The 21,464-nt window shown below is 42.1% G+C and overlaps 1 protein-coding gene across 1 annotated transcript; it reads left to right on the forward strand.

The window, feature by feature from the left end:
- The first annotated feature begins 5,741 nt into the window (after positions 1–5,741).
- On the forward strand, positions 5,742–21,204 carry LOC127238506 (platelet glycoprotein VI). The gene is made up of 7 exons (XM_051207123.1): positions 5,742–5,759; positions 5,919–6,005; positions 10,674–11,013; positions 11,732–12,058; positions 17,424–17,474; positions 18,980–19,030; positions 19,515–21,204. Exons 1-7 carry the CDS (start codon positions 5,742–5,744, stop codon positions 19,685–19,687), a joined length of 1,047 nt encoding a protein of 348 aa, XP_051063080.1. The 3' UTR covers positions 19,688–21,204.
- Positions 21,205–21,464: the final 260 nt, after the last annotated feature.

Here is a 21,464-nt window from a genome sequence, read left to right on the forward strand (position 1 = left end):
TAGTTTTTAAACTTTAAAACCTGCATTGCAACATTAGGATTTCACAGTGACATCTTCATACAAATGTATCGTGTACTTTGCTTATTTTTACCTTTGGCAGTTTCTCTAGTCACCTCTCACTGGTCCTCCTCTTCCTCTAGATGGTCTCCCTTCAACTTTCATATGATCATATGCTAAAGACAGTCTCCCATAAGTCCATTAAGGGTGCACATAGAGTGATGACCAATTGTTGCTTACAGTCTTACAGTAAAGGTGTTTGGATATAATTTGTCTGATTAGTTTTGGACACATGGTGGAGGATACTGTGGTAGAAGCAGATAAATGTTCTGTTTCTGATATACAGGGAGATGATAAACTCCAACTATCCATTGGACAGATGAATGACTTTTACAGCAGTGTGCAGTTTATATTACAATGTGTGGGGCTGGAGGTATGACTCAGTGGTAGAGCACCTGCCTAGAATCCTCAGCAAGGGTCTGGAAGCATGGCTCAGTGGTAGAGCCCCTGCCTAGACCCACTGAGGGGTGTAGATGTGGCTCAGAGGTAGTACACTGGTCTAGAATTCACCAGTGAGGGCTTGGGGATGTGGATTTGTTGTAGAGTGGAGTGCCTGTTTAGTATCTTCCACTTCAGATGCGGCTCAACATCAGCAAGCTTGCCTTGAACCTACCGGTAAGAGATGAGGCTGTGGCTCAATGATTAGAGCACTTGCCTAATACATGAAAAATCTTGGTTCAGTTTTTCACAATGCAAAAACAAAAACAAACAAACAAACAAAAAACAGAAATAGAATTTAGAAGGCTAATTTTTGATGTGTAAGTGGCAAAGTCACCTCCAAAAGTGTGCTGTGGTTAGTGTGTTATGGCTTTGAGTCCAGGACCTGCCTCGGGGTTGACAAGAGTGAAGACACATGACAAGGCAGACGGTCCCACACTCTGTCACATACTCTCCAGCAGCCACACAGGCTTCAATTTCTCCACAACCTTACCAGTATTTGTTATTTTTCATTTATTACATTTTCTGTAGTAATTTCATACATGAATGTAACATGTTCGGTCATATCTATCCCCATTCCTAGAATCCCTACCACATGATGGGGTTGTTCTTCTGTATGTGTTAATCTTATTGGTTGATGAATGAAACACTGTTGGCCAATAGGCCAGCTTAGGAGATGAGGAGAATTCTGGGAGATGTAGGCAGAGAAGGAGTCATCATGTGAGCCCGGGAAGAGAGGATGAGAGTCAGGCATTCTCCGGTAAGATAAGACCATGCAGAAATACATAGATTGGTAGTTATGGGTTATAATTAAGACAGAGCTAGCCAATAAGAAGCTCGATGATGGGAGATGTCATTCTGTAAATATGTTTCTCTTACTGGTTAATGAATAAAGCACTGTTGGCCAATAGGAAAGCAAGATAGGCGGGACTAGGAGAGATTTGAGGAAGTAGTAGGGAGGAGTCAGCATGTAGAGATTGGAGAGAGCAGACATTGGCCCCACTCTCCGGTAAGATGAGACCACGTGGAAATACTTAGATTAATAGAAATGGGTTAATACTTAAGACAGAGAAACAAATAACTGGCCAACAGCATTATATCTAATACAGAGTCTCTGTGTGATAATTGGGGCTGGTGCCTTGGTGGGTCCAGGCCGGCAGGAAAAACCTTACTCCTAACATATGGTGACACAACATGGCTGGTAAGAACTTCCACTTAAACTTTAACAAAAGCTTAAAAAAGAGTTTTAGAAACAAAAGAACAAAGACAAACAAGGCTTCTTGCTAACAGCATTTTTCTGGGTTGGACTCTGTTTTGTGAGAGACAAGCAAAGATTTGCAGGGCTCCTTTAAAGGAGATTTCCTGACTCAGCATAAGTGGCAAAAACCAACCAACCAACCAACCAACCAACCAACCAACCAACCAAACAAAAAAAACCACGTGGCTTTTAAGAAGTGCTGCTAACAATTTATTGGTGTGTACGAGAGCTGGCAATGGCAGTGACCACATCTCCAAGCCAGCAGCATGCTGCTGGATGGCAGCATAGACCAAGGCAGTGAGCACAGCTCTCAGTTCTGCGGTAAAATACCTGCCGCCATCTTGGATAGATCATGGCTAATACAACTATGACTTTCATTTTAGCAATGTTGTTATTTACCAGATAAAAGACTCATGGCCAGAAAAAAGATAAAGATTTACAGTAAAGACAGATTCACATTAAGAAAAACCTCTAAAGGTTTACAGTGTATTTTCAAATATATGTAGGCTTTGGAGAGAAAAAGAATAAAATAGTTTTAAAAAGACAGAGAGGAGCTAGGTGTGGTGGCACATGCCTTTAATTCCAGCACTTGGGAGACAGAGGCAAGCTCTCTGTGATTGCAAAGTAAACCTGGTATGCAGAGTGAATTCCAGGTTAGGTGAAAGTTACACAGAGAAACCCTGTCTCAAAAAATGAAAAAATAAAAGTAAAAGAAACAGAGTAGTAAAAAAGCCACATAAAGATGGAAAGCACAGAGAGAATCTGGATACTGTATGGTATTATATTGTCTTTGTATCATTTGACTGCAGGAGAAATAACAACTGTTAAATGCTGCTGGATCAATCCAGTTTATATATTTTAAAAATGCTTTGACTTCAAAATTTAAGTCTAAGGACAAGTTACTGGGGAAAAGGATTTCTATTTTTGTTTCCATAGAAAATGAAAAGCTGTGGATTCCTTCCAGACTAATGTGGTTTGATCAGGCCAGACCCCCCTGAAACAGAGTACCAGGTGATCCTACATTCAAGTTGGGGCATAGCAGCCTTGCAGACTACAGCCAGGATATCTGCCTCTTCTTAGGATCCCCATAACAGCGCCCCCTATCAGCAGGAAGCAGTTTGGAAAGAACGATGTCCAAATTCCCAAATATTATTTATAAATGTTTTCATTTAAATGGGGTTAGTTATAAATAGTTAATGACCACAACCAATCTTTTTAAAAGTAAAAAGGGGATTATGGTATAGATATGAATAATTTGTTTTGGAATGGATTTTCATTTATTGATACAAATCTAAGGTCAATTTTGTGATATGTGTATCTCTCCTCTTGTTTAGGTATTGTGTTTATATAGCTCATTTAAAAATAATATATAATGTAGTACAGTTTATAGATAATTACCTATAATAGTCAAAACTTAGGGTTAAGTTAGTTAGGTTTTCGAGTTGTATTTGAGATAAATAGACATTCTTCAAACCTTTCAAAGACCTACAGAATATGACATTTAAAATGGTTTAGGGTTTTTCTTGATAGTGAGACATAACTGCTCCCGGCAATACCATCTGCGTCAGAAAGGAAGATGGACATTAAAGAAACACGTTATGGAGTTTGCTTTCAATATGGCAAGACTAGTCATTTGGGCAAGATACTGCTCTTGTGTGGACTGTTTGACTTCATGATGTATAAACTGGACATGCAGGACCCACAGAAAAGTGACTGCTGATTCAAGATGGATATTGCTACAGGGGTTCCTGCTTCATGGAAGAGTCTGTCAGACATTCTGCAGGACACAGAGAAAAGTGGCTGACAAACTGCCAATAAAAGAAGACAGTTTAAACTTTCCTGCTTTGCTGAAGAGTCTGCTAGAGACACTATGGCCTATAGGCTAAAAATGGAACATTACAGAAGAACTTCAGGTTACTGACCAGGCTAGTAGTTGTTTCTGTCATTTTTAGAGTTTATATATTATCTTTCTGTGGTCTTTGAAGGAGCTGAAGACAGATAGTTATGGTTATAGTTTTCCTTAGTTAGGATTAAAGATAAGTTACATATAGGATGTTAGACTCACGAAGAAGAATAGATGATAGAATATTTTCTTTAAATCTTGCTAAATGTTAATGGACTAAATATTGCTAACACTGATTCTTATTTGATAACTGTTGTGTGATATATTTTGCTATGCTAAGGTTAAAACCCTTCCTTTTATTTAGACAGAAAAGAGGAGATTATGGGAGATGTCATTCTGTTAATATGTTTCTCTTACTGGTTAATGAATAAAGCACTGTTGACCAATAGGAAAGCAAGATAGGCGGGACTAGGAGACAAGGAGGATTCGAGGAAGGAGTAGGGGGGAGTCAGCATGGAGAGTCTGGAGAGAACAGAGGTCCGGGCCCACTCTCCAGTAAGATGAGACCACGTGGAAATACTTAGATTAATAGAAACGGGTTAATCATTAAGACAGAGCTAGCCGATGAGAAACAAGTAACTGGCCAACAGCGTTGTATCAAATACAGCATCTCTGTGCATTATTTTGGGCTGGCACGGCAGTGGGACCAGACCGGCAGGGAAAAACCTTACTCCTAGCCAATAAGAAGCTCTAGTCATCGGACAACAGTTTTATAACTAATATAGCATCTGTGTGTTCATTTGGGGCTGATGCAGAAGTGGGACCAGGCTGGCAGGAAGAACCATTAACAACCACATGTCCTTCCAGCTTCATGCCTCTACTTTTCTCCTCCTCCTTTTCTCAAGATTTAATTTTATTTTTGTGTGTTTATGTAGGCGTGTGCAGGTACCTGCAGAGGGCAGCAGAGGGCGTCAGATTTCATGAAACTGCAGTTATAGGTGGTTGTTAGCTACCAAATGTTGATGTCTGGATGTGACTCGGGTCCCCTAGAAGAACAACAAGTACCCTTTGCCACTGTCATCCACTGAAACATAGGCAATGTACCATGGGCCAAATCACAGAAGAAAGATGGCTTTCCTCATCAACAGCCATTGCCTGCCCAAAGCTCATCAATTATGGCTTGGAAAATTGAAAAAAATAATTATATGTGTATGTGAGTTTGTACACATTAGTGTAGGTGAGAGCAGACTACAGAAGAGGGCATCACATTCCCTGGAGCTGGAGTTACAGGCAGTTATTGAGAGCAGTCCAATGTGGATGTTGGGAACTGAACTGACATCTTTTGGAAGAGCAGCAAGTGCTTTTAACTGCTGAGCAATCGCTCCCCCTTCCCCCCCAACGGAAAGAGGTATTTTCCATGTTTTGGAGGTATAAAGACCCAGTAGGTACATGTGTCTGGGGGAGGACACAATAAAGATGCCACCTAAATGGTCACTCTAATAGGAGGGAAGGATTTTATTGCAAGCATTATGGAGAGAACACCCAGAGGTATCTGAAGAGCCCAGGGTAGGGAGAAAAAGAAACAGACTGGACATGGCCAGGGCTAGGGAGGTGGGAATAGCAGAGGGTAGTGGAGAAAGCAATAGATAGAGGGGACAGACCTTGGTGTTATATAGAGAATAATTGACTATATAGAAGAAGGGAAGCCTGTGAAGATGAAAAGGGCCAGGGTGCTAGTATGGGGGATTTGAGATGTGTAATAGGTATTTGTGAATAGGGGCTGTAGGAGCCTGGAGGACAGCATGGGCTTTGATGCGCAAGCACAGGTATATGTCAATGGAGAGCCATCTCTCCCGTCTGCCAGGTAAGGGCGACGACTCCTTTTGGAAGACTGGAACTGTCTCAGGAGTTCCTGAGGAATGCTGGCTTCTATCTAGCCACCAGAATCCTTGGCCCAGCTTGAGTTGGGTCAAGGGAGTAATTTCTGGACATATCCCCAGTCCTTTGGAGTTTGGGGAATTGGATTGTCATTTGAACCTGACAGTATGAAGTCAGACGTATGAAGTCTGAACCAACATTTCCCCTGTGACTGCAAAGAATTTTGTGGGAGTCTAGGACATAGGTCGTGTTCCTGCGCTCGGACAGATGGCCGACCTACAGCTGGTGAGAGGAGATAAGTGATGAGTTCAGGAGCTTGTGTGCAAGTCATCCCACTGGGGAGATGTCCCTGTCTTGATGACTCCCATTTAGGAAAGCTGGGGCTTGTAGAGTCATGGAGGAGGGAATTCTTCACCCTCATCACATCCTGTGCCTTTGTTCCAGGCATCTACAACTTCCCTGCTTGGCCACACAACTCAGGACCGGGCTGTGGAACCATGTCTCCAGCCCTACATGCTTTCTTTTGTCTTGGTGAGTCCTAAGGGTTGACCTGGGAAGTACTTTGAAACAGTCTCTGCGTACAAAGGATCGAAAAATGTCTTGTCAGTGGAACAAGAATGGGAGTCTGTGAGGTTCCATTTGTTGGAAGGAGAAACAGAGAAGAGATGATACAATTGGTTTCATTGTTTTGGTTTGCTTTGCTTGGCCAGGACGCTTGAACAGGTGTTCTGGGGTTGGCCACACTTCCGCCCTCTATACCAGGAACACCAGGGGCGGCTTTCTTTCCTCTCCTTCTCTCTCTCCACTTAAAACATTAATCATTTACTTATGTTTGTTCAGTGTGTGTGTGTGTGTGTGTGTGTACATAGACACACGTGACTCTACACCATGGAGATCAGAGGGCATCTTATTTCTTGCACATGTTGAGTCTTGGGGAACCAAACCAAGGTCGTCAATTTTTGTGGCAAGCATTCTGACTTATGGAATCACTCACTGGCCCTCCTTTCCTCCCTCCTCTACATATCTTTCTTCATCTTGCCTTTTAAACATTTGCAACACCTTGTCTTCTTTCTTCCTTTGCGTCTCCCTCCTTCTCTCCCTTCTTTCTTGCTTTCCCCTTTCCCTCTTCATCTCGCCCTTGTTCCCAGGTGGGTTTGATAGCGTTTGGATGAGTTCTCAAACCTAGTCTGCCTGTATGTGCTTTGATGGCAGAGCACATGAGAATCTTTGCCAAATGATACTCGGCGGAGCAGGTGTTCCTCTTGTCCCCTCTTCACTAGGCTGGTACTCTCGCCGTTGTTTCCTTATTTTATCAGAAGAATTCCATGGCCTAAAGAGGAAGAGCAGGCAGGGGACTGTTGCACTACTGGGGATAAGAGGCATCCTCTGAATACAAGCAACCTGCCACTCACTCTTTAGCACACGCATGTAACACTTATTATAGGTTAGACATTAATTAGTCTGTGGCTCCTCCCCTCTTTGTTTTAAAACATTTATAACTCATTTACTGCCCCATAGCTGAATGAGGCAGGGACCGTAATTGGCTTCGCTTTATAGGTAAATTAATGAAAACCTGGAGAGGTTAAGTACCTTAACGCGTAGCAGGGATTCAAATAGAAACCAAGGAGTTTTGCCGCTATCTCTACAGCTATTTTTCCAGCATGGAAGAGTAATTGGATTGTTTGTTCTGTTTGTAAAAATAATTTTTATGTGTTACAAAAATTTAAATATCATTCACGCGGCTCTGTTTCTGGGCTGTTCTCTACCCCACGGTGGGTCCTTTTTTCTTCCCACTCATGCCACAATCTTACTCACGATTTAGTTTATCTAGAATCTCCACACTTTAAAAATGCTTATCTTCTTCCTTTTTGTAGGTGGGAGGAGGGACATGTATGGGTTTTCTCACTGTCATAAAAAGGTAAATATACTTATAGTGGAAGAAGACGATGCTTTGATAAGTGTCTGCGCATGGAACAGCTAGCTCAAGCTAATTAACATGCATTTCATTTTTTTGTTTATTTTTTGTTTTTGCACCCAACCACAGTTTCCCTCCCCTCTTCCTCCCCCAGTTTCCCCCCCCCCCACTCCTCCTCCCTGTTCCTCTTCAGATGTGGGTGGATGGCCATGGATATCAGCCAGCCATGGTATATCAAGTTACAGTGAGAGTGGGCACCTCCTCTCCTATTAAGGCTGGATAAGGCAATCTGGTAGGAGAAAAAGGTCCCCAAAACAGGCTACAGAGTCAGAGAGAGAGAGAGAGAGCACCCCTGATCTCACTGTTAGGATTCTCACAAGAGGACCGCATATATTCTAATTTTTAAAATGACGAGAACATTAAAAAGTTTCCAGAATAAAATATTATGTGTAGTCATCTCTCAGCACTAAAATACCTGTTACAGAGTTCATACAAGGCCTCTTGGCTCTTCTCACCCTGCCATCTACCCTAACCATCTTCAGCTTATTTAACTCCCCCTCTGCAGCTTCGCATCCCTCTATAATCCTCTGTTTCATCCCCGCATCTCTTGGTGTTCTCTTGACTCCCCCTCTTCCATGCCCTCTCTCTTGGTCCACCTCTTTTACCCCCCACTTTGCCCATGGCCCAGTTCATTTAGTCTACTACTTACCCTCCCTGCTCCGGATGCTTCCATATGGCTTGGGCTTCACATCTACAATAAAAGCCTTCCTCTCAACCATAAGATATGTTGTTATTAACAACGAACAAGCCACACACAGAGGGAATGTGGCAGACAAACAAGACTTGACAGATTTAAGCCGGACAGAGTCCCACCCCTAGCCAAAAGGCTATTTACAATTGAAACACACCGGCAAAGGGAAATCCAGTTTTCTCCAGTGGAGTGTTACTGGGTTTATCACACTCCATACACACTCCATACTCCAGGGCAGGTCAATGCTCTTGAGTGGTTGGCCAACACCAAATAAACTTTTTTTTTATTTTTGTTTTGGCATTATTTTTGTCTAATTGCTTTTTGTTTGTTTGTTTGACTTTTTTTTGGAAGAAAAGAAAGAACATGAAGTTGAGTAGATAGGGAGGTGAGGAGTATTTTGGAGGAGCTGGGGGAGGGCAAACATGATAAAAATATCCTGTATGAAAAATTATTCTAATAAAAAACAAACCATTTAAAATTTTTTTATAAAAAGTTACACCCCCCACTGAAATACTTAAAGACCCAAAGACTATTCAACTAAATGGTTAATTTCTCTCTCTCTCTCTCTCTCTCTCTCTCTCTCTCTCTCTCTCTCTGTGTGTTTGGGGGTTGCAGCTTTTTATAAGTAGACATTCAGAGCAGAAGCTGTGGAACTTCACAGTATATTTTATACTTTCACTATCAAATCTATTTTTATGCTCTTGTCTTAGGTTAGGGTTTCATTGTTGTGAAGCGACACCATAACCATGGAAAGCCCTATAAATGAAAACATTTAATTGGGGCAGCCCACACTTCAGAGGTTTAACCCATTATCGTCATGGCTGGAAGCATAGTGGTGTGCAGGCAGACATGGTGCTGGAGAAGGAGCTACGAGTTCTACATCTGGATCCTCAGGCAGTGGAGAGAGAATACCAAATTGGTTGTGGTTTGAGCATCTGAGATCCCACAGCCCACTACAGCGACGCACTTCCTCCAACAAGGCCACACCTACTCCAACAAGGCCACACATATGTTTATATATATATGTATATGTATGTTTACACATCAACATATATTACTGACTTAAGGTCACATATGAGGGAAGAGATGCAATTTTTTTTCTTGCTAAGATTGTATATGCCTTGCATTCTAAGTCATCCATTAAAAATCATTAGCGACGTTTAGTTCCTTGACGATATGGTACAGGCAGAATTTCTTTCGTCTTCCATGACATTCTTTCCACCCCCAAAGAAATTAGACACGTATTAAGTGTAGGCGGAAATTTCTGTCCTGCCCCATCCTGCAGTTGTTTAGTCCCAAGGAAACTCGAAGAGACTTACATTAATTATAAACTGTTTGGTCGATGGCTCAGGCTTCTTACTGGCTAGCTCTCTTTGGATTATTAACCCATTTCTATTAATCTATGCGTCTCCACTTGGTCTTGACTTATTGGTGATGTCTGGCTCTCCCTGACTCACCTACTACTACCTTTCTATGTCCCTGTTTGGATTTGCTGCCTGGCTAAATCCTGCCTGTCTATTGGCCTACACAACTTTGCTCATCAACCAATAAGAGAAACGTATATTCATAGCACACAGAAGGACATCCCCCATCAATTAAGCAGGCCCACCTCCCCATGGTCGTATTCCTATCATCCCGCATGAGCACTGGCCTGTTTTCTGCATCCTGAAACTATGGCTTTGCCTTTTTTTGGACATTTCACATGACACCATGCAGTATTTCCTCAGCTTTCAAAAAAAAAAAAAAAATGAGTTATTTGAGAATTTTGTGTGATATATTTAGGTCACATCCAGTTCCCCCATAATCCACTACTTTTCACTTTTTTCACAACTTTGTGTGTGTGTGTGTGTGTGTGTGTGTTTAAATTTTAAACCTGTCAAGTAATTTGCGCTGCCCCTATATTCTTGGGTATGTGATCTTCCACTGGATGATGGCCAAGTCACAGCAGGGGGAACACCCTTAAAGAAAATGAACTCTCTCCTCTAGTAGCTATCACAAGCTAGTAGCTCCCTGTTGGGACTTCACACTCACCATCCCTCTCCGGGCTTGGATTTATTTGGTTTTGAGAGTTGGCCTTTTCCATTTGAATGATGTGCAGCAGTGTCTCCTGAAATAAGTAAAACAATTATGGTCTGGGTATGTAGGTCAGTTGAGTGACTTGCCTAGCATCGGTGAAGCCCTGGGTTCTGTCCCCAGTATCACATAAAACCAGGTGTGGTGATGTGTGTATGCGTGCAATCCCAACACTCACCAGGTGGAGGCGGTGGAATTGTAAATTCCAGGTCAACTTCTGTTCCGGAGCAACTCTGAGGTCGGCCTGGGTTGCATAAATCAATGCAAATGAAGATAATTAAAACCAACACAAATGTAATATAATTGTTACGCAAACTAATGTGTGTGTGTAGGTGGTCGCTCAAGGGAGTCTCTAGCCTCTGGTTCTTTCCCTCAGGGCTGTGTGTACTGCAAGTGATCCTAGCTCGGAGTGGTGAGTACATCTCTCTAGTATCCCCAAGCCTCCTGAGGGTTCAGCTAGGGAGAAATCGGAGGGCGTGCCAGGACTCCAAAGGGACCGGTTTTCATTGGAGCTAACCTAGAGGCTGTGATTCCCTCCCAAGGCCCATTCCCTAAGCCTTCACTCAGGGCTCAGCCCAGTTCCCTGGTGCCCTTGGAGCAGCCAGTCACTCTTCGGTGCCAGGGGCCTCCGGCCGTGGATCTATATCGCCTGGAGAAACTGAAATCCGAGGAGTATGAAGATCAAGATTTCCTCTTCATCCCGACCATGAAAACAAGTAATGCTGGACGCTACCGCTGTTCCTATCAGATGGGGAGCCACTGGTCTCCTGCAAGCGACCAGCTGGAGTTAATCGCCACAGGTAACAGAGCGGGGGGGGGGGGGGGGGATAGAGTGTTGTTGGTCTTTTGGCTTCGGGCTGCCTGGATTCCCTGGTGCTAGAGTTGGAATGGGACAAGTGGTCTTGCTTACTAAATATAGGGTGATGTCTCCAGGGCAGTCACTAATCGAAAGGCAAATAACATTTTCATGCGATTCCCAAAATTTTTTTCTTGGAGAATTTCATGCCTGCAAACAACGAAATATAATCCTATCCACTGCCTGTCTCCAACCTCCAACTCCGTGCCATTTCTCCTAACGCATCCCTTCCCAACTTCATATTTTCCTCTTACAATAAAACTAAGTCTGCTCAGAGCTGCCCGTCTGTGCACGGGTATGGGACTATCTCTGGAAAAGATTTTCCTTCCTTAAGCAGCTGTCAACTGCTGGCAACTCTCCTCTCCAATATTAAACTGGCTTGATCTTGTATAGGTAAACCTATCTGCTGTGAGATCATGTTTGCAGAGCAGTGTCATGCTCTGAAGACGGCATTTTGTAAACCTTCTCCATGCTTTTATTATTATTTTTTTCTGCTCCCTTTTCCTCTATGTTTCTTGAGCCTTGGTGAGTGCATAAGAGGCTTGTAGGCCTGAGTTAGATGGTTGTGTATTCTAAGAGTCTTAAGTAAGCCCAGGAGATGACCTATGGATCCATCTCCCCAGTGTGGTTCCTGTCTTTAACACGGTTTTCTTTCTTTCCAGGTGTTTACGATAAGCCCTCCCTCTCAGCTCATCCAAGTTCAGTGGTTCCTCCCGGTGGGGACGTGACCCTGCAGTGCCGGACCCGAAATGGTTTTGATCAATTTGTTCTATACAAAGAAGGGGATACCGAGTCTCATAAGAAACCTGAGAGGTGGTACCGGGCTGATACTGAGCCTTATAAGAATCCTGAGAGATGGTACCGGGCTGATTTCCCCATCACCACAGTGGCTGCCACTCACAGTGGGATCTACAGGTGTTACAGTTTTTCCAGCTCATCTCCGTACCTATGGTCAGCTCCAAGTGACTCCCTGGTGCTTGTGGTTACAGGTAAGTGGGTCCCATCAGCTTTGGAGGGGTATGAGTGTCCTACAGCTGCTGTAACAAATCACCGCAGACTCTTGCTGCCTCACTGTAACACAAACCTATTACCTATTACATTGTGAAGGTCTCAAGTCTGTAAAAGTCTCACCTTTATAAGACAAAGCTGTCAATTATTGCTATTCCACATCGCTGGCGCCAGAGAAGCGCAGATTAAAAAAAAAAATATTCGAGATTCCAACTCACTCCAGTCAGAAGGGTGGTCATGAATAAAAACAAGCAAACAAAATAACAAATACTGATGATAATGTGAACAAAAGTGGACCATTATCAATGGCCACTGGGAATGTAAAACGGTCCAACCACTATGGAAATCAATATAGGCCTTTAGCAAACTAAAAATATATAACTCAGCTCTGTGTATCATAGAGACACTTGCTTTACCATCACTTAATTGCAACAGTGTTTTCAACAGTGAAGTTATATAATCAACCTACATGTCCATCAACAGAGGGATCGATAAAGAAACTCAGAGTTCTTAAAAAGGGAACGTTTTTTTAAAGCCATAAAGTCAAATATTGCATCTCCTCTCATTTGTGGGTCATAGATTTTATACAGATACATAAACTCTCATATGGACACATAACAGCAAAGCTGAAGCAAAACTATCTAGGGCAGCAGTTCTCAACCATTGGGTCATGATCCCTTTGGCGCCTGAATGACCCTTTCACAAGGGTCACCTGAAACCATCATAAAACACAGACACTTGCACTGCAATTCATGGCAGTAGTGAAATTACAGTCATGAGGTAGCAGTGAAAATAACTTTATGGTTGGGGGTCGCCACAAAAAGAGCCACAGCATCAGGAGCCACTAGTCTAGGGGAAGCAAGGGGACGAGTAGAAGGGATGAGACATTGGAGGGAAGAAGGGCATGGAGAAGCTGTTCAAATATACATATTATCTGTACATTATATATATAAACACACATGTATACAGATATATACGTTTTCATATATATACACACACATACACACACAAAAGGTCTTACATAATTTAGCATGATAAAATAAAAAAAACCAATAAGACAACAACAAAAAGTTACAAAGGCCCGTGGTATTTAAAAAAATCAAATGAAATAAAACAAAATGCATGTTGACGACATTTTAGCAACAAAATATCTTTTGTTTGTATATATATATATATATATATATATATATATATATATATATATATTGGGAACGTTCTGGGTCTATCAGCTTTAAGTTGATTTGGACCAGCAGGCCATTCTTCAGTGGCAAAGTCCTGAGAGAGAGGACCAGATGATAGAGAGGATTGAAGATAGAGAAGATAAGAAAGTCTGGGATTGGGAAGTCTTGCACATGCTATGGCCTATGTTAAGCAAAGTCACTAAGAAGTACATCTTACATACTGTTTTCAGTTGAGAAATAGTACAAAGTCAGCAGAGATTTTTTTCATGCAATGGGGGGAAGTCAGCAAGTGGCTAATCAAGTGATGCTGCACAAAGGGAGCATGCTATCTCAGCAGTATTACAGAGTGACCACACAGTCCCCTGATACTGAAACCTTGACCCTTATGAGGCCCTGTCCCACTAGTTCTGAGCAAGGTCACAGGACTCGGTTCCCTTTGTCCTTTCATCAGGGCCTCCGAGAAAGCCTCAGACCCATACTCATTGTTGCCAGGCAACTAAGGTTGCCTGGGAAAAAAACCTCAAGGAGGAAGGATTTGTTTTTGTTTACAGTTTCACAGGCTTGGATTCATGGTGGTCTGCTTCTGTGTTCCTGGGATCACAGTAAGGCAGAAGAACTTCAAGGAAGAAAGACATAGTAGATAGAGCAAGGTCATTGAACATATGGCAGCCACGGAGGTGAATGATCAAAGGAAGGGACTCTCCAAAGGCAGACCCTCAGTGATGCACTTCCTACAATCATGCTGCACCCTCCATGCTCCTCCCACCACCCAATAGAATGTTCAGAATTTTAATCCACCAGTGGGTTAATCCACCGATCCGGTCGGATGCTTTTTTGGTGTAATAGTTTCTGGAAGTGTTCTCATAGACACACCTAGAGGTATGTTTCTAGTTTCTTAGGCATCTCTTAATCCAGATAAGTTGACTGTCAAGAGGTATCACACACTTATTGTAAAAATAGAATAGTATAGGTACCTCGACAGTAAAAGGCTTTTCCTCTTTGATTTTCCAAGCCACAACTAATTATTAGATTTTATTCTTTAGCAGTCATTGTCTATGACTCTATGGAAACAACACAGCCTGAATGAAAATGATTAGTTCACAAAGAAAACGAGATATAAACACATCAAAGACTATGAGACAGATGCTATGTTTTCTAGACATGACACGGAAGATGGACCCATGAAATCTCAATAATATGGTTGCCTAAACAAGACATGCATAATGACAGCCCTGATTGACAATGACAACTGTGTCAAATCTCACGAGGCCCCACCTCTTGATGAAGAGCTATAGGTGAATTTATGGCTGCTCAGAGAGGGAGAATTTGTCTTCCCTGGAGACGAAGCCACCTGAGATGCTATTCAGTACAAGGACAGCCTGAAATACATGTGCATATGAGTAACACTAAATGCATTCAGTAGGTTATGTGTTACACACACACACACACACATACACACACATACACACAAATAATGAAAAAGTGGTCATGAATTTGACGTGGAGTAGGGGTGAGTTGGAGAAGGAAAAGTGTGGGGTGGTAGAAATGGTGTAAACAGAGAACTTATATATGAAATTTTCAAAAAATTATTTTGTGTTCATGAATTATTGGGTTGTTTACATTTGCTTTGGTTTTACAGTACCTTATTTTTTTCTCCTTATTTTAAAATTTTATTTTTTTCAATTCATGGTCTTATGTATCCCAGGCTGGTTTGAACTTCTTACATAGTGGAGGATAACCTTGAACTTCTGAGTTCTCGGACTACAGGCTTGAGCCACCACGCCTGGTTTGTGTGGTGCTAGGGATGCGGCATGGGGCTTTGTGCACACTAAGCAAGCTACCCCAACTGGGTTGCATCATCAGTCTATTTTTCAACTGTCAGTTTTGATATTTCCATAGAATAGAATATATTATTAAAGAATTGGTATAGATTATAAGTATGATTTAAAATAATGAACTGAACGTATCTCTGGTAGGGCACATACTCAGCATGCACAAGGTGCTCAGGTTCACTCCCAAGTACCAAAAACAATGAATGAGTGGACGAATGCATGAATAAATGAATTAAAGGAGAAAGGACTATCATATTCTGTTCTATTCTAACACTCAGAATACTGCATACTGTTTTCAATATTTACCTCCCCTCCCATTGCTCACTGCCCCTCACCCGTGATTCCTGGTGCATTTCCAACACTTGTCTCCACATATAATTCCTGGGGACAAGTGCCAGTCAAGTGACAAATGACAAGTGAGGGTGTAGTCCATGCAAGACAAAGGTAAGGAAGCAGCTGTAGAATGTACCAGGAAACTTGCCAAACATGCTTTCCAACCTGTCAGAAATGGAAGCTTCTTCATACTCAGAATTCCCAGTTAACAGACTCACAGGGTACCGACTTCCCTTCTTTCCTGATTTCTCAGGACCCACTGCCACTCCCAGTCAGAGTTGCCAGCTCCCATAATAGGTGAGTTCAGTAGTTCCTGGTGACTGGGGAATGAAGCTCTACCATGAAGGTGCCCTCAAATGTAGTCCCCATCCTCAAGAGGTATATACGCACAGGCTTTTAACAATATTTGACTTTATTTAATTAACACTTTTCATTTATTTTATATATCGACCACATTTTCCCTCCCTCCTCTTCCTCTTTCTCCTCCTCTACTCCCTCCATGCCCCTCTTCCTCTATCTTCATTCAGAGAGGGCCAGGCCTCCCATTGGCTTGAACAAAGCATGGCACATCAAGTTAAAATAGGACTCCCCCTGAATAAAGGTTGGGCAAGATAATTCAGCCTGGGGAACAGGTTCCCAAAACTGGCTAATCGACAGAGACGGGCTGTGATCCTACTTCTAGGAGCCTTACAAACAGACCAAACTACACAACTGTTATAGTCCCCCTTAAGAAAGGGAGGAGGGATTGTACAAGCCAGGGGGTCAAGGTCATGATGGAGGAACCTACAGAGACAGCTGACCTGAGCTCATGGGCTCTGGACCATCAGGGAGCCTGCATGGGGCCAACCTAGGCCTTCTGCATACTCACAGGCTTGATGGATTCAGGAAACATTTTGGTAAAAATAATAGGCAGTCTTAGGCAAAGACAATGGACTTAGAACAGAAGAAACCTCCTGAAGAAGAGGCTAATAGCTGGTTCTCTTATGATACCAATTTAAAACTGACATACAATTCACATACCATGTGTCCACTAAGATGGTTATAACTTATACAAACACCAACCAACCAACCAACCCAACCCAACCAACCAACCAACCAACCAACCAACCAACCAACCAACCAGTCAAGTGTTGGAAAGATTACTGGGGAGGGGGTTGTCAAATAAAGCATATGACTTTAAAACTAGACTTGTAGTCTTTCAGAAGTTGAACAGAATTATCCCGTGACTTACTAATTCTGAAATTCTTGGGCTGGTACTAATAAAAATTGAAGGCTTAAAAAGAAAATTGAAAACTTACTGTCTTAATTACTTTTTTTCGTTGCCATGATAAGACACTATGACCAAGGTAACCTATAGAAGAAAGAGTTTACTCAGCCTTAAAGTTCCAGAGGGTGAGTCTGAGGCCATCATGGTAGGGAAGTATGGCACCAGAAGGCAGGCATGGCTCTGTAGCTGTAACCGAGCGTTTGCATTTTGATCTACAAGCATGTGGCGGAGAGAGAGAGAGAGAGAGAGAGAGAGAGAGAGAGAGAGAGAGAGAGAGAGAGAGAGAGAGGTGACTGGTGTGGGCTTTTGAAACCTCAAAGCCTACCCCCCCAGTTGATAAACCTCCTCTAATGAGGCCACACCTGCTAAACTTTCCCCAAAGTTTCATCAGCTGGGCAACAGACATTCAGATCGATGAGCCCATGGAAGGGGCGTTCTCATTCAAGCCGCCACACTTAAGTTCACACAAGCTCTTACACTTGGATGCTTGTGACAGCATTATTCACACCAGCCCCAAAGAGGAAACGACTTACCAGTTGAGAAATGGTTCAATTCTTTGAAGCCACTGGGCACTAAGTTTGGGGCTGTTTGAATTTAGTAATCTCAGCAGTTGGGCAATGTGTGACCGATGAAGGAACTTTAGAGAACTCAGAAGGGTTCAGGAGGGTGAGGCCATTTGGGATGAACTGTTTTTATTCTGTGTCCTTATAATATTTCTGCTTGTAACCCTTAGAACCCTCCAGGGGACCTTCCAACTTACTTTCAACCAAGATACCTACAACTGGTAAGTAGGCATTTAAGCTCAATAGAAAAGAGGCATGAGGGGTGACATCCCCAGCCCTATACCGTTCTTGCTTCTCCCCCTGCCCAGTACCCTCCCTCACTCCTTGCCCCCGCCTCCTCCTGTGGGACCTCTTCCTTTCACAACTAGCCTTCGCTCTGCTTTCAGTCAGGTGGAGTGTGTTGGCGTAAACATACCCTCCCGCCTGTCCACACCTTTATCCTCCCTCCTTCCCAACTTTCCCTTTTTGTATTTTTCTAGACAGGTTCTTGCTTCGAAGCCCAGATTGGCCTTCAGCTCCTGATCCCCCAGCCTCATCTTCTTCACAGGCATGTGCCATCAAACTCAGATCCAGTCACTTTCTTGATGTATTTCATATTAAGTTGTAGGATCAAAAAAAAAAAAAAAAAAAAAAAAAGTGATGAGGATGGGTTTCTGTTTCCTATCAGCAGAGTCTATAGACACTTTTCTCCGAGTCAGAATTTCATGTAGACTCGGCTAGCCCCAGTCCTACTATACGGGAGCTGATGACCTTGGACTTCTGTTCTTGCTTCTTACTGGGATTAAGGCATGTGCCATCATACTCTGTTTATGTAGTGCTGGGCATCAAACTCAACACTGATACATGCGAGGCAAAGTGCTTAACTAGCCAAGCTATCTTTCTGACCCCATTTATGTTTTTATTTATTTTTTTTTGTGGCAGGGTCCCACTATGTAATCCTAGCTGGATTCAAAGTTGCTATGTGGACCAGGGTGGCCCCAGATTCACAAACGTCCATTGGCCTCTGCTTCTCAAGTGCTGGGATTAAAGATGGATACTACCACACCATACTCACATTTATAGTTCATATATACATTAGATATATGTACACACACACACACACAAGATGATTTTATACAATATTTCATTTTTATTTAAAATCTGTATATACAGTAGGTTTTATAAAATTAATTTTTATTTAAATTAAACACAATCTTATTTTACATATCAATCACACTGCTTTCTCCCTCCGGTTCTCCCATTCCCCCCACATCCCACCACCCAGTCGTTCCTCAGGGAGGGTGAGACTTCCCATGGGGAATTATTAAAGTCTCACTCGGTAGGTGTTGTTCATACTATTTCCCCTCCCTAGTTACTCCCAAATCACCAGTTTTGTCCTATAGGGATCAGGCGTGGATTTTTTTTTTTTCATTGTGACATTGTGTCAGTGCTTATAAATATCAAATGTTGTGTTTCACATTTTGCATTTCCAGATTATCAAGGCTTAATCTGTACTATTGCATTATAATATCAATTCCAGATGATAGATGATAAAATCAACTCACAGCTGTTGAGAGACTTCCCAGAGGTCCTTTGTATAACAAGTGACGTACAGGAAAGTCAGATCTGGGCAGCCTGTCTCTGTGGTTTGTGTCCTTGTTAAATGTCATGCGCTTCTGCCCCACAAGCAGATGAGAATGCATGCTTGTCTCCATTTGTTGACACTTGGCCCTTGTTTCATTCTTAGAGAAGGCTATGAACACCACTGCCTCTCTAGAGGGGTCAAGTCCTCCAATTGGTAAGTGGTCCTATTCATTCCTTTATACCCCATCTCTTCATTCAGAGCAGACTCTTTTCCCTGTACATGGAAGATATAGTTCTGTTATCTTGGGACCTGGTGCATAAAACATCAAGAGGACTAGAATGTTAGCATACAGAATTAAGAAGTGTTCAAGAAGATTAAATGGGAAGGTTGAAAATTTCCCAATAGTCAAATAAGGACATTTCCTCTCTCCACCACTCTCTTACAGTTATGTTCTCTCATAACCCAGCAATATAATAGGAATTGCTTGTATCCGAGGAGGGATTGTACTGGGATTCTAGGAAAGGATCTATGAGAGCATTGCTGGATAGAGAGTTGGGTTTACTCAGTTCTGACCCTTGGTGAGGATGGAAGGACCCTTTGGGAAGATGATGAACATCTTATCTGATAATAAAATATCAACCAGGGCCTAGAAATGAGCCTTTTTAGCATTTGTTTTCAACTTTCTTCCTTTGTTTAGGTTTTTCCCACCAGCACTATGCCAGAGGGAATCTGGTTCGAATATGTCTTGGTGCCATGATTATAATATTCCTGGTGGGGCTTCTGGCAGAGGATTGGCATAGTCGGAAGAAACACCTGCCACAAAGGATCAGAGCTGTGCAAAGACCACTTCCACCCCTCCCACGGGCCTAGAAATAACATGGCTTGTAGGATAATGGTTGACCAGATGTCCATCACAATTAGAGCCCCAGACATGGATATACTCAAGAATGGGGATTTTTTTTTTTATAAAGAATGTGTTAGAGACTAATATGAGGGCTGAGCCAACAAGGTAGGATGGAGATCCGTATGCCTTCTTGATGTTCGATCAAGCAGTTGAGTCAGTGTCTACTTTGCTGAAAAAACTCCACATGAGATGGAAAAATCTTGGGGAAATCTATCTCTTTTTTTTTTACTTTGCATGTTGTAGATACCATACTACACCTGTGTAATGGCATTTCTTCAATCTTATCTAACATGGGTTCTAGATTGATTTAACACAGCTGACCTGTTCTATCCTTTACATATCCAGTGTTCTCTGGTAGTCTGTGTTCCTCATAGTAGCAGTAGTCAATAGTCAATAGATTTAGCCTTTATCCTAACCCCATCTTGAGTCACAGTTGGATAAATATTTTACTTTTTAGACTGGAAACCGGTTCTCTAGAAAGTAGGTTAGGGAGTTACTTTTCATGAATATATAATAATCTATATGATCAATACAGTCCTTTTCTTTTATTTACAGCAGATATATTTCAAGAATCCAAATGGATGCTGAGAAGTATCATAGTATTTTTCCTACATATATTATTACATTTTGAGGCCATTAAAATAAGAGGCATCCAACCAGAATCTCTGTGAAAGTTGGTCTGCTAAACAAGGTGGCTGTTATATCCTTGTGAGCATTCAGGCAGTGTATACACATCCAAAAAGGTTGATTCACGTCCTGGAATGTGATAGTGTAGGATGGCATGAGAGTTTATACTGCTACATATAACTTACATGCTATACTTTGTTCATTTCTGGAATTTTACAATTTAATATTTTCAACCTAAGATTGATCACATGTGATAGAAACCATATGAAGCAAAACCACACATAGCATATATATATACACTTGTACTTGAAAAATTATATTCCACTCACTGCCAATCCCTCCCAATATGCTCAGGAGATCTTGTTCCTTTCTCCTTCTGTGAGGGACCTTGTATGAATCTCTTAGGTTCTTCCTTGTATCCTAGTTTCTCTGGTGGTGTGAACTATAGGCTGGTGACACTTTGCTCTGTGTCTAAAATCCATATATGAGTGAGTACATACCATGTTCTTCTTTTTGTGACTGTGTTATCTCATTCAGGATGGTTTCTTCAAGTTACATCCATTTGCCTGTGAATTTCAAGATTCCATTGTTTTTTTTCCTACTGAGTAGTATTCCATTGTGTAGATGTGCCACATCTTCTTTATCCATTCTTCAGTTGAGGGGCATCTAGGTTACTTCCAGGTTCTTGCTATTACAAATAATGCTGCTATGAACATAGTTGAACAGATGTCTTTGTTGCATGGATGTGGGTCATTTGGGTATTTGCCTGAGAGTGGAATTGCGGGGTCCTGTGGTAAACTGATTCCCATTTTCCTGAGGAACTGCCACACTGATTTCCAAAATGGAGTGGAGAGGGAGTTAGGTCAAAGGGAAGGGGAGGAGAGGAGAACATGTGGGACCAGGAAGATTGAGTCGGGGGACAAATAGAGGAGAGAAAAAAAAAAAAAAGAGAGAGATACCATAATAGAGGGAGCCATTATAAGTTTGAAGAGAAAACTGACTCTAGAGAAATGTCCAGAGACCTACAAGGATGACCCAAACTAACAATCTAAGCAACAGTGGAGAGGCTACCTTAAATGCCCTTCCCTGATAATGAGATTGATAACTAACTTATAT

Source organism: Phodopus roborovskii, unplaced genomic scaffold (assembly GCF_943737965.1).
Source record: "Phodopus roborovskii unplaced genomic scaffold, PHOROB, whole genome shotgun sequence".
Lineage (NCBI taxonomy): Eukaryota > Metazoa > Chordata > Mammalia > Rodentia > Cricetidae > Phodopus > Phodopus roborovskii.

What these genes read in the sequence shown, in the direction of transcription:
- LOC127238506 (XM_051207123.1), top strand. An exon ending in GCTGGAGTTAATCGCCACAG is followed by an intron (nt 11,014 to 11,731) that starts GTAACAGAGCGG and finishes CTTTCTTTCCAG; the next exon opens with GTGTTTACGATAAGCCCTCC. An exon ending in AACCAAGATACCTACAACTG is followed by an intron (nt 17,475 to 18,979) that starts GTAAGTAGGCAT and finishes TTTCATTCTTAG; the next exon opens with AGAAGGCTATGAACACCACT.